The 14027-nt window shown below is 44.4% G+C and overlaps 1 protein-coding gene across 1 annotated transcript in view; it reads left to right on the top strand.

Moving 5' to 3' along the window:
- The window catches only part of WDR31 (WD repeat domain 31), a 32366-nt gene extending 18753 nt beyond the window's left edge, over positions 1–13613 (top strand). The window contains exons 6-11 of the mRNA XM_008057324.2: positions 5668–5812; positions 5912–6012; positions 7582–7649; positions 8656–8797; positions 10507–10669; positions 13268–13613. Of these exons, the coding sequence (XP_008055515.1) occupies positions 5668–5812; positions 5912–6012; positions 7582–7649; positions 8656–8797; positions 10507–10669; positions 13268–13428 (780 nt within the window). The 3' untranslated portion in view covers positions 13429–13613. The remainder of the gene's footprint in view (positions 1–5667; positions 5813–5911; positions 6013–7581; positions 7650–8655; positions 8798–10506; positions 10670–13267) is intronic.
- Positions 13614–14027: the final 414 nt, after the last annotated feature.

A 14027-nucleotide genomic window follows, 5' to 3' on the forward strand; every position in this document is an offset into this window, starting at 1 on the left:
CCGGAGCCCAGCAGGTCGAAGCTGTGGTGGCCGGGAGCGGCCACTGCACTCCAATCTGGGCGACAGAGTGAGACTCCAACTCAAAAACAAAAAAAGAAAACGTACTTGTTTTATTTCAGGAAACAAAATCTGACTAATGCTTTTTGCTCTGTATAAATTAAGACAACATGTATTCTATGAAATAAGAGTTCAAAGAAGTAAGAATTATCTGAGAGAGAAAAGATTTGTGGGAAAATATTTATCTTTTTATTTATTATTTTTTTGAGTTGGAGTCTCAATCTGTCTCCCAGGTTGAAGTGCAGTGGCATACTTACAGCCACCACAGCCTCAACCTGCGGGACTGAGGCAGCCCTTCTGCCTCAGCCTTCCAAGTAGCTGGAACTACAGGCACATGCCACTACGCTCAGCTAATTTCTTTTTAAAACAATTTTATTTATTGTAGAGATGAGGTCTTGTCATGTTTCCCAGGCTTGTCTCGAACCCCTGAGCTCAGGCAGTTATCTTACTTCTGCCTCCCAAATTGCTGAGATTACAAGCATGAGCCACCATGCCCAGCTGTAAAATATTATTTAAAAATAAATGTTACATTATTAGTAGCAAGATGTGAATTTACAAGTGCTGAAAACAGAAATGGTGACCTGGAGGCAGGTTAAGCATATGGAATATAGCTGAAAATAAAGAGATAAAAATAACTGGTGCCAGGCGCCTGTAATCCTAGCACTTTGAGAAGCAGAGGCAAGAGGACTGCCTGAGTCCAGGGGTTCGAGACCAACCTGGGCAACTTGGTGAGACCTCATCTCTACAATAAATCAAAAAATTAGCTGGACATGATGGTACTTGGAAGGCTGAGGCGGAAAGATAGCCTGAGCCCAGTGGCTCAAGGTTGCAGTGGCCGTGAGCGTGCCACTGCACTCCAGCCTGGGCAACAGAGTGAGACTCTGACTCAAATAAATAAATAAATAAAATAATTGGCAAGAAGGTGACAGATGTGAGAAACAGACAATGGAGATCTAATGTGCCCCATAAAGTAGACTTCCTAAAGAAGACCAGAACAAATGAAGCAAAAACATTTAAAGAGAAAATAGAAAAAAACTTTACTCATATAAAGGAAAACTTGAAAAACTTGATACATAAAAGAGCTCAAGAGCTAACTGAGTTCCAGGAAAATTATGTAATCGATACTGAAACATATCCAAGTGAAGTAACTAAACCTCAGGAATAAAGAGTGAGTTCTGCATGCTCCTGCAGAAGGAAAAGGTCAACGACATGTAAAAGAAAAATTAGTTTGGCTTCAAATTTCTTCTCAGCTGCACCAGCTCCCATAGGTCAGTGGAGCAATGTCTACAAAAAGGCAAAAGAAGGAATGTGACTTAAGAATTGTTTATGCAGCTAGAGTGTTGTTCATATGTAAAGACAATGGAAAAATCCCCAAATCTCTAGAATCTTGACACAGGCAAAGCATCCCTCAGTAGTATATTATTAGCATCCCTCAGTAGTATATTATTAGCCTGAGCCCAGTGGGTCAAGGTTGCGGTGGCCAGGAGCATGCCACTGCACTCCAGTCTGGGCAGCAGAGTGAGACTCCAACTCAAAAAAAAAAAAAACAAAAAAAACTAAACTAAATCAATTTAAAATTAGAGACATCTATTTTTTTCTAGAGACATTTAAAATTAGAGACATCTATTTTTTTCTAGAGACAGGTCTCACTTTGTTGCTTAGGCTGTAATATAGTAGCATAATCATAGCTCACTGTAACCTTGAACTCCTGGTCTCAAGCGATTCTCCTATCTTAGCCTCTCAAGTAGCTGGGACTACAGGTGTGTGCCACCATGCCTGGCTAAAAAGAGATATAGCTAATGCAAAGCAGCTTAAGATTGAAGGTAAAACAGTGAGGAAAGGGAACAGATATTTGTACATCCATGTTGATAGCAGCATTGTTTACAGTAGCTAAAAGGTGAAACAACCCAAATGACCATTGACAGATGCATGGAGAAACAAAATATGGTAATATACATACAGCCTTAAAAATGAATGAAATTCGGATACATGTTACAACGGAGATGAACTTTGAAAAGTGAAAGAAATCAGACACAAAAGGTCAAATACTGCATGATTCCATTTATATGAAGAGGTACCTAGAACAGTCAAATTCACAGAGACAGAAAGTAGAATGGAGGTTACCAGGTGCTGGCTGGAAGGGAAAATGGAGAGTTATTATTTAATGAGCACAGAGTTTCCGTTTGGGATGATGAAAACATTGTGGAGATGAATAGTGGTGATGGTTGCATAACATTGTGAATGTACTTGATGCCACCGAATTGTATCCTCTTTTTTTTTGAGTTGGAGTCTCACTCTGTCACCCATGGCCACCCCAGCATCTACCTGGTGGGCTCAGGTGATCCTTCTACCTCAATATTCCAAGTAGCTGGAACTACAGGCATGCACCTCTATGCCTGGCTAATTTTTCTTGATTTATTCTAGAGACAAGGTCTCACCAAGTTGCCCAGGCTGATCTCAAAACCCTGGGCTCAGGCAGTCCTTTCGCCTCTGCCTCCCAAAGTGTTGGGATTACAGGCATGAGCCACCACACCTGGCAAATTAAACACTTAATAATGGTTAAAGTGGTAAGTATAATGTATATTTTACCACAATCAAAAAAGCACCTTAGAAGATATCAGAACAGGAAAAAAAGGTGAGCAAAGATGTATCAGGAAAATGCAAACAAACAGAAAGCAATAGTTGTGATAATAATATCAAAGTTGTATTCAAGGGAAAAAGCACTAAGTTTTAGGTTGATACATAAGTTCATAGTGTTTTTGGCATGGCAACATCGAGGTGTTGGGAATTTATCATTTGTCATGTGGAGTGACAATGTTGTGCTTATGAATATACCTTACATTTTGCAGATTTGAAGAAAGTGCTATTTGTTGGCTAAAGAAGATAGAGTGTCAAGTGGAAAAAAAGAAATACTTCTGACATATTCTTCTGTTTGAGGTTAATAGAGGAGTAAAGGCAGTGGAGGCAGCTTGAAATACTTGTGACATCTGGGGAGAATGCCTTGGGGAAAGCACAGCAAGAAAATGGTTTTGTCATTTCAAGGAGGGCCACTTTGAACAGAGTGATTCTCCTTGTTGAGGAAGACCGTCAGGCTTTGATAAAGATGTTTAAATACTTTAGTCCATGATGATCCAAATCAGTCAACCCGAGAATTGGGAAATGTGATGGACAGTGACCAGTCAACCATCATACAGCATTTGCATTCCATGGGCAGGCTAAAAACGCTATGAATTTATGCATCAACCCAATAGGACAGGTTGGCTTTAATGTCATTACAAATGCAACAGAATCACCTGTCTTGGAGTGTTAGGCTCTGATGGTTTCTTCTTTTTTTTTTGAGTGGGAGTCTCATTCTGCTGCCCAGGCTGGAGTGCAGTGGCATGCTCGTGGCCTTTGCAGCTTTGACCTGCTGGACTCAGGTGCTCCTTCTGCTCAGGATTCCAAGTAGCTGGAACTACAGAACGCACCACCATGCCTGGCTAATTTTTAATTTTTACTGTAAAGACGAGGTCTTGCCAAGTTGCCCAGCCTATTCTCAAACCCACGGGCTCAGGCAGTCCTTTCACCTCCGCCTTCCAGAGTGCTGGGATTATAGGTATGAGCCACTGTGCCCAGCTTATCATGGTTTATAAAGAATGTTTTCAAATTCAAAAAAGTGATAGTTCTGATGCCGTTGAAATTGTTTCAGGGTATAGAGAAAAGAGACAATTTCTCAACTCTTTATAAAGCCAGTATAACATCAGTAGCAAAACCTGACACGGCATATTAAAAAACTACAGACCAATGAATCCCTGTATCAGGTGAAATTAGATATGGCTTCCAATAACAGAATGCCTGAATAACAGTACCTTCAACATGTAGTTGAAAGTTGGTGTGGTAGTGCTGTGGTCATGAGGGAGCCAGGCCCCTTCTGTCTTTCTTGTCTGCCATCACTAGAGCTTAGCTTCCTTCTTCAAGCTTACCTCCTATTCACAAAATGGCTGCTGCAACTCCAGTCGTCCTGTCTGAACTCAGGGCAGCAGGAAGGAAGAAGGGACAAGAGTAAAAGACTGGGCCTGCCAGTCCTTTATACAAAGTTTTCTTGAAGCCCACTTTCACTTATATCTCATTGGCTACCCCCTGTCTTCAAGAGAGCTAGAAAATCTGAATTTATAGCTGAATGTATTGCCATACCCAACAATGGAGGTTTTGTTACTAAGAATGGAAAAATGGATAGTGGGCATACTACTTGCAGTCTGCTCTTTGATACTAAAATCATAAGTGAAGTATTAGTAAATAGAAACTAATTTTTGTTAAAAGAATAGCATACTGCTAGGTGTGGTGGCTCACGCTTGTAATCCCAGCACTTTGGGAGGTGGAGGTGAATGGATTGCCTGAGCCCATGGGTTCACAACCAGCCTGGGCAACATGGTAAGGCCTCATCTCTACAATAAATAAAAAAATTAGCCAGTATGGTGACACACACCTGTAGTTCCAGCTACTTGGAAGGCTGAGGTGGAAGGATTGCTTGAACCCAGCAGGTCGAGGCTGTGATGACTGTGGTCATGTGCCACAGCACTCCAGCCTGGGTGACAAAGTGAGACTCTGACTAAAAAAAACAAAAAACAACAAAAAAAGAATAGCGTACCACTGCTAACAGCATTATTCTAGGAATGTAAAAATAGCTTAATGTTTAGAAATTGGTAGATATGATTTTTTATATTAATTAGCCAAAGGGAGAAAAACATGATCATTTCAGTACATCAGAAGATCCAGCATTTGTTTCTCCAGAATCCCTTGGTAAAGTAGGAATAAGAGGATATTTAGGTGATAAAAATAAATATAGGCCAGGCTCAGTGGCTCAGCCTATAATCTCAGCACTTTGGAAGACAAAGGCGGGTGGATTGCCTGAGCCCACAGATTTGAGACCAGCCTGAGCAACATGGTGAGACCCTGTCTCTAAAATAAATAAAAAATTAGCTGAACATGGTAGGACGTGCTTGTAGTTCCAGCTACTTTGAAGGCTGAGGCAGAAGGATCGCCGGAGCCCAGCAGGTCGACACTGGTGTGGCCGTGAGCGTACCACTGCACTCCAGCCTGGGCGACAGAGTGAGACTCCAACTCAGATAAATAAACAAACAAATAAATATTGAAAAGAATAGTAGCTCTTTAAAACCAAAACAAAACTAATGACATTGCAACATAAAATAAGAGATGGTAGAAGATTAGTGAGACAAAGTATGTGAAAGTACTTTAGATGCTGTACCCATTTTTTTGAGTGTGGAGATGATAAAGTGCCAAAGAAGTCACCCACGGAGGAAGTTCTGTAGGAGTCCCAAGAGGGGAGGGAGCTCCACGGAGGTGAGATGATCCAAGGAGGTAAGATTTTTAGACTTATCTTGAAGGACAGGAGAAAATCTGCTACATAAAGAGGAAGGGTCAGCACCATGTTGAGAAGGGCAGAAATTCAAACCAGCTCGTGCGTTCCATTCATGGATTTCAAGTTTAGGTAGTACTCATTTAAAAGTGTACGTGGAGGGAACTAATGCAAACCCATCTTTCCCCCATCTTAAAGTCCAACCCAACAAGCATACCAGAGCTAGTTTCACTTTTTTTCTTCCCCCTGAGCAGGTAGTCTGTGTTCCCCAGTCCAACCAGTTCTTCAGTGCCTCTCGTGACAGGATGGTCATGATGTGGGACCTGCACGGTTCATCACATCCAAGGCAGCAATTGTGTGGCCATACTATGGTGGTCACTGGATTGGCTGTAAGTCCAGGTAAAACAAAACAGATCTCTTCCCAACACCTTTGTACTTTCCAGAAAGCTCTGTTCAAGCCCCAGCTCATGGGCGGTCTTCTCACCATTTTTTCCAAAGACTCAACACAGCTGTGCACTGGCTCTCGCGACAACACCCTGCTTCTGTGGGATGTGGGGACCGGACAATGTGTGGAGAAAGTGTCTGTCTCCAGGAATGTGGTATGAAATCAAACTCCGTACAGGACAGGGCAGCAGAAGGGAGCATGGGGTTGAGGGAAAGGGTCTGGGAGAGGGATCAGGAGCCCCACAAGCAGGCATTAGAACCTTGGGTCCTAACTTTCAGGGAGACCTTGACCTCTCAGAAAGTTAGGGTTATTGGATGAGATAATCTCTTGAGTCTTCTGCTCCAGGCAAGGATTCCATTTCTTTATACTGGAATTTAAAATGGTGTCTTCATTTATTCCTTCAAAAATATAGTTACTGCATTTCTTCTGTGAGGCAGATACTGTGCTAGGAACAGAATCAGTGACCAAGAACACAGTTCCTGTCTTCTAGGAGTTCACAGCGTATGTTTAGTGTGTGTTCTGTCTGTGTAACATCACGTGGAGAAATATGCATTACTTTTGCTTTATGTGCATAATTTGTTCTGCTTTTGAAGACCAATTGTTTTCTGGTAGCAGACTGGTATATAAACTGCACAGCCTTTGGTGTCAGTCATACCTGGATTCAAACCATTCATCTATCACTTATTAGCTGTATTACCCCAAGAAAGTTACCTAAGCTCTTAGAGTCTCAGTGTCTTCATTTATAAAATGGGGAGAATTACATCACCTGATAAGGTTCTTCAGAGGATAAATTGAGATAATATATGTGAAACACCTGCTGTTGTGCCTGACCCATGGTAGTTCCTTTAGTGATTGTCAAATTTCAGTCATAGTCTTCTTTTCTTTTCTTTTCTTTTCTTTTCTTTTCTTTTCTTTTCGAGTTGGAGTCTCACTCTGTCACCCAGACTGGAGTGCAGTAGCCGCTCCCAGCCACCGCAGCCTTGACCTGCTGGGCTCCGGCGATCCTTCCGCCTCAGCCTTTCAAGTAGCTGGAACTACAGGCGCGTGCTACCACGCCCGGCTAATTTTTTACTTATTGTAGAGATGAGGTCTTGCCAAGTTGCCCAGGCGGGTCTCGAACCCGTGGGCTCAGGCAATCCACTCACCTCAGCCTCCCAAAGTGTGGGATTACAGGCTGAGCCACTGAGCCCGGCTTTCTTTTCTAATTCTAAAGACAGCTGTCAATGGCAAGATGTGGTTGCCCCATGCCCTCTATGTGGAGGTTATTGGAAGAAAAACCTCTTATCTTGGGTTGTTTTGAAAACCATTTCCTGCCTGTCCAGTAGAGGGCTGTAGGGATAAAGAGAACTGCTCTTCCTGAACCCTACAAGGTGTTGGACTCCAGTTTCAGTGATCCCGCCTTAGAACAGGGGCTTGCCCTCCTAGGGGCCACCTGGCCAGCAGTTCTCTGCCACTTGACTGGGGTTTCAGGCACTGTAAGGGTGTCTGCATGCATTTTGGCACTCATAACTAGCCCAGCTGCTACCTCACTGCTGATAATATAAGAGATGCAGGTAGAACTTGACTGTTGGGTATCTGTAAAACATGAAATCCCTGTAAGTTAGAGTTACTAGTTCAGAATCCTTGAGAAGAGGTTCAGAGATGCTAGTTAGCACAGTTTATAAGAATTGCAGAAGAGGAAGGACATGGTATGGAGATGTTTTGAACAATTTGCTTTCTTCAGGTCACTCATTTATGCTGGGTCCCCAGAGAACCATATATACTACAGACCTCTGAAGATAAAACTATCAGGTGGGCTTATTGAGCAGCAGTGAAGATGTTTCTGGTGAGGTTTGTGGCTTCCATGTTTACATGACTCCATTCCCACTCTGCCTCTCCACATGCTGTGCTCTGCCCAGGGCCTTTGGCCCTCTACCCCTCACTGGTGCTGGGACCTCTCCTATCCACCCTATGAATCACCTTGGTAGAGACTGGATGCCAGGAGATCAGGCCAGGAAGAAGCCCCTGTTCTGGATAGCTTCAAAGCATCTGATTCAGCCAGCTCCTGCTGTATACACATGTTCACATTAACCCCAGTGTCAGTCACTTGCTTGTCCCACTCTGGTGGGCTGCCTGGCTCTACCTGCTACCTCTGTGTGGCCCCTGGTATCCTCAATCACCCAGCCCTCAGCTGAAGCCCTCCCTGGGGAAGCAGGGTCGGAATCAGCATCAGAGGAGTCAAAGTAAGTCAATAGTTCTTGGACCAGAAGGCATAGCTAGAAACTGCATCTCAGAAGAGATTCTACTTTGAAAATGGTAGGAAGGGAATGAAGAGGTGAAAATGAGATACGAAGCAAAACAAAATGCTCCCCAGTGGACCCCATGGACCCAAAATTAGCCATGGTCTGTAAATCTTTTGTATCTGATTCTGAATGATGACTGCTCTTCTGTATCATGATCAATATCTTTAAAAGTTTACATCACAGGCACAGAAATACTTTCTTGTCCATTGAAAGCAATGTCCCAAAGGACCAAATTAACAAATTAACTTAAGATGCAATTAAGATGATGGTCTAAATTTCTATGAACTGACCTCAGAATAGGAAGAACTCAGATGTCATTCAGTCTGGTTACTTCCAGCGACCTTTAGAATATCAGAAATTGCTCTGATTTATTTTGCTGTTTGTAGGTAAATTGTGACACTCCAATCTTACTTGTCTGAGAGGAAAAGAGCCAAGACTTTTATGGTAGTGGGATATTACAGGTGTATTTCAGACGCATTTACTACAAACTCATTTCCTGCTTTAATTTCTTTCAGATTATGGGACAGTCGCGGGCTGCAGATAGCTCATATGTTTCCCGCAAAGCAGCACATTCAGACCTACTGTGAAGTCAGTGTGGATGGACTTAGGTGTATCTCCTGCAGCAATGGCTTTGGAGGGGAAGGCTGTGAAGCCACGGTAGGCAATTGCATGGGGACCAGGTATCTGGTCACTGCTGAGCAAATCGGTTACTCATGCCTGTAGCTGGGCTACACAGACAGGCTCTGCTCATGGCTCAGGCCTGTTTGAAGTGCATACTGTGAGTGATTCATTGCATTTCAGATGCTTCTTTTAAGAAACATTTAATTGGCTGGGTGTGGTGGCTCATACCTGTAATCCTAGCACTTTGGGGGGGCGGAGGCTAGAGGATTGCCTGAGCCCAAGGGTTTGAGATCAGCCTGGGCAATTTGGCGAGACCTCGTCTCTACAATAGATAAAAAAATATCCAGACGTGGTGGAGCACACCTGTAATCCCAGCTACTTGGAAGGCTGAAGTAAAAGGATTGCCTGAGCTCAGCAGGTTGAGGCTGCGGTGACTGTGAGCATGCCACTGCACTCCAGCCTTGGTGACAGAGTGAGACTCTGACTCAAAAAAAAAAAAAAAGAAAAAAGAAAAAAGAGGAATGGGATGAAAGTCAAGATAAGGAGGAGCTAAACAGAACCAGCCTGCTTTTGTCCCTACTTCTAGCAGAACTTAGAAAGAGGAGGGACTATAAAGGAAGCTCAAGCTCTTTAGGAAATTGGGAGTTCCAGTGTTGGTCCAGGGCCCCCCAATTCCTTACCCATATACCTTCCTTGCTATTACTTTTAGGATAGATTGCCTAGGTTCCTCTGAAACACCTTCAATTCATCATTGTAGAATAGCAGCTAAAAGGGTTATCTAGTATCCAACTAGAACAATTAGAGCTTCCATTTTAGCTAACATATATTATGTGCTGGTCATTGGACTGAGCATGCGACAAGTGCTGTCTCATTTAATCCTTAAAAACAACCCCATGGGTTGGGTCCTATTATAATTCCTGTTTTACAGATGAGGAAATAGAGGCGTGGCAAGTTGAACTGTCTTGCCCAAGGTCACACTATAGTAAGTGGTAGATCGGGATGTTGCAGGCTTTGAATATAGCATCTCTTCTCCAAGCTAAGCATTTCCAGTTCCTACAATTATTCTCTGGATGAAATAGTGTCCAGTTACTTCATTTTTTGGCACGGGGGGGAGCTCACTTCAGTTTGTTCTCCTCTCTGAACATTATTCTCCAAGTGCCATCTAATCTGTATCAATAAGAGTAGGACTGGCAGCACTGACTGGCACTGCCTGGCTCTTCCTTGCTAGTCTTCGTGTATCTAGGCTCTTCGTCTGGGCATTAAATCAGAATGTCTGCAGTGATGTGTATGTAGGAGAAGGTACTTCTAACTTATACTTAGAAAGAAGTGTTGGAAGTCAGTTCAAGTCTAATGATTAAAAATCAGGCAGAATTCAGAAACTCAGGTTCTTATCTGTAACAGGACTCACAGATGCGAAGAGGCTGATAGAAGGCAGGCCCTTGAATTGCCATGAAGGCAAGCAACTCCATCCTGTCCCATCATGCTGTAGGACTGGGAACTTTTATTTCCCTAACCACAAAAAAGGCGCATCCTTAGCCAGGGTTGTTTGGAACATAGTCAATGGTGAAAATAATCACTGGACGGGTAGGTGGTTGGGTGTGGATGGGATGGATGAAGATATGGGGTGGTTATAGGAGTAGGTAAGTGGCAGGAAGAGGTGAATGGTGGGAGGGTGGGCAATGGCTATTGGTGGGTGAAGCTAGACAAATAGTATGTATGAGCTGGCTCATGCCTTTACTTTGCAGTTGTGGGACCTGAGACAGACACGAAGCAGAATATGTGAATATAAAGGGCATTTCCAGACTGTTGCATCCTGTGTCTTTCTACCGAGAGCACTGGCCTTGATGCCTGTAATTGCTACCTCATCACATGATTGCAAGGTGAAGATCTGGAACCAAGACACTGGAGGTAAGGAGCCTGCTGTTAGTGCCTCTCAAAAGATATATGTGGTCTTAAAGGATTCCTTAAAACTTTTCTTCCCATTGTTCAGCATTTACAAAACCACCCATATCCTGCCACTGTCCAGTCCCCTAGTGGTTAAGAGGTGACACCAAGGCCGGGCTCGGTGGCTCAGCCTATAGTCCCAGCGCTTTGGGAGACCGAGGTGAGTGGATTGCCTGAGCCCGTGGGTTCAAGACCTGCCTGGGCAACTTGGCGAGACTTCATCTCTACAATAAATCAAAAATCAGCCAGGTGTGGTAGCACGTGCCTGTAATTCCGGCTACTCGGAAGGCTGAGGCGGAAGGATCACCAGAGCCCAGCAGGTCGAGGCTGCTGTGGCTGGGAGCGGCCACTGCACTCCAGTCTAAGTGACAGAGTGAGACTCTAACTCAAAACAAAAACAAAAACAAACAAAAACGAACAAACAGACAAAAAAGAGGTGACACCAAGATGCCAAAATCTCTCTGTCCAACTTCTGGCCAAAAGCTATAACCATGTATCCCCTGCTACCATGTTGTACAGACTCATTCCTTAGAGCGCTAATGTATTTGGCTCTTACATTCTTTCTTCCTGAAGTTCCTCATCAGGTTTTAACTTGTGATGCTCAAAATATCTGGAAAAGGGGACAGGAATTGCCACTTTTGGATTCCTTTTTCAAGGACTAAAATGAAAGCCTTGGTGAGGGTAAGGGGCAGTAAAGATAGTTTCAGAAAGACTCTGCCCTGTTTTGAGTCTATAATGAAAGTTTAGGATCACAGTAAAGACACCACGTTTCTTTCTTTCTTTTTCTTTTTTTGAGTTGGGGTCTCACTCTGTTGCCCAGGCTGGAGTGCAGTGGCACACTCTTGATCACCCCAGTGTCGACCTGCTGGGTTCTGGAAATCCTTCTGCCCCATCCAAGTAGCCAGAACTATAGGCATACACTACCACGCCTGGCTAATTTTTGATTTATTGTAGAAATGAGGTCTTGCCAAATTGTCTGGGCTGGTCTCAAACCTGCGGGCTCAGGAAATCCACTCACCTTGGCCTTCCAAAATGCTGGGATTACAGGCTGAGCCACCGAGCCCGGCCAGGTCTCCAAGCTTCAGAGCACACAGGAATAAAGCTGTCTTAACCCACACATCTCCCCAGCAACCTTGAACTACTGGAGTCAACTCCTACTGGCCGATTGTTAAATATTCAGGAGTTTTTATTTTTTGAGTTGGAGTCTCACTCTGTCGCCCAGACTGGAGTGCAGTGGCCGCTCCTGGCCACCGCAGCCTTGACCTGCTGGGCTCCGGCGATCCTTCCGCCTCAGCCCTCCAAGTAGCTGGAACTACAGGTGCGTGCTACCACGCCCGGCTAATTTTTTTTTTTTAATGTATTGTAGAGATGAGGTCTCGCCAAGTTGCCCAGGCAGGTCTCGAACCTGTGGGCTCTGGCAATTCACTCACCTCAGCCTCCCAAAGCGCGGGATTACAGGCTGAGCCACCAACCCCAGCTAGGAGTTTTACCAGCTGGTTTTTAAACCTTTGGTAGCTTAAAATCTGGTCATGGTGCAGGTATTTACACTACAAAAATTGGCAAGTACTATGAATAAGCGTTTTTTCTTCCAGAAAACTGGTTTGCCAGCACCTCACTGGCTCCATGCTATTCTGTCCTGGACATAGCATTCTGCCAGAGACAGTAACAGCATTAATTTAAGGAACTTCAAACCAAGTCCCTCATATAGCAACTCTCTGGAACTCAACTCTTCTTAGAGGGAAATAGGGGATTCCTCCAGAGAAAAAAGGTAAGACCTAGCCAGTGGCACTTTGTAAACAGCTGTAGCCTCAAACCAGATTTCCATAGTGAAGACGGCCTGCTGTACCCTCACCTCAGGGTAATTTCTTCAGCTGCCCACTATAACAGAGTGGGAGGTCTGAAAGTGTTGACCTAGCCAGGCTCGGTGGCTCAGCCTGTAATCCTGCCCCTTTGGGAGGCTGAGGTGAGTGGATTGCCTGAGCCTGTGGGTTTGAGACCTGCCTGGGCAACTTGGCGAGACCTCATCTCTACAATAAATCAAAAATTAGCCGGTTGTGGTAGCACGCGCCTGTAATTCCAGCTACTTGGAAGGCTGAGGCGGAAGGATCGCCGGAGTCCGGCAGGTTAAGGCTGCGGTGGCCGGGAGTGGCCACTGCACTCCAGTCTGGGCGACAGAGTGAGACTCCAACTCAAAAAAAAAAAAAAAAAAGATCAATATCCTTATCTGTTTTCCCCTCCTCTGGCCTCTTCTTTGTTCTAAACAGGTGACTGAGGATACCCTTTAAACATGTTCTTAGCCAGTGAGGTCCCAATGATCTAAACATAACTTCTTGGTGGTATGCATCCTGTTTGGGCTGTGTGCCGTTTTCTACAGTTGGAGTCACGGGTTGACCCAAGTTCTGACATCTCTACTGGTATGCTTTCCTCTGAAGCAAGCGGGGCTTCCCTAAATTGGCTGGATATATACAGCAGATGCTTAATTTCTTGTGTTTCTCACGAAGACATTATGTTTCATGATACTGCACTCTGGGTCTAATCTGCTGGTTCTCCTTCCTCCCTCAGCCTGCCTTTTCACCTTGTCTCTGGATGGGTCAGGACCCCTGACTTCTCTGGCTGTTGGTGACACTGTCTCCTTATTGTGTGCAAGTTTCAACAGAGGAATTCACTTACTCAGAGTGGACCACAGCCGAGGGCTGGAACTGCAGGAAGTGGCAGCATTCTGAGACCAAGAGACACTCACCGGACAACATAAAATTGTGGCCCCTCCTTTTTCATGTGGCTTTCTGTCTTTCCATGTTACCTGTGGGGAGAGTGGAATGTCAGACTGATATTCTTTGCTTAGATTTACTTAAAAGGTATATCAGTGTCAATTTAAGTCTAATGATTAAAAATCAAGTATAGCCAGGAACAGTGGCTCATGCCTATAATCCCAGCACTTTGGTTTGCCTAGGTGGGAGGATTGCTTGAGCCCAAGAGTTGGAGACCAGCCTGGGCAACAAAATGAGACCTCATCTCTACAAAGAAAAAAAAATTAGCTGGGCGTGGTGGCGCTTGTAGTTCCAGCTACTCAGAAGGCTGATACAGAAGGATTGCCTGAGCCCAGCAGGTCGAGGCTGTGGTGGTTGTGAGCGTGCTACTGCACTTCAGCCTAGGTGACAGAGTGAGACTCCAACTCAAAAAAAACAAACAAACAAAAAATAAAACAAGCTGGGCTTGGTGGCTCAGCTTTTAATCCTGCACCCTGGAAGGCTGAGGTGAGTGCATTGCCTGAGCCTGCGGGTTTGAGACCCGCTTGGGCAACTTGGTGAGACCTCATCTCTAC

The sequence above is a fragment of the Carlito syrichta genome, unplaced genomic scaffold, assembly GCF_000164805.1.
Source record: "Carlito syrichta isolate Samal-C Ts95f unplaced genomic scaffold, Tarsius_syrichta-2.0.1 Scaffold302949, whole genome shotgun sequence".
Taxonomy (NCBI): Eukaryota; Metazoa; Chordata; class Mammalia; order Primates; family Tarsiidae; genus Carlito; species Carlito syrichta.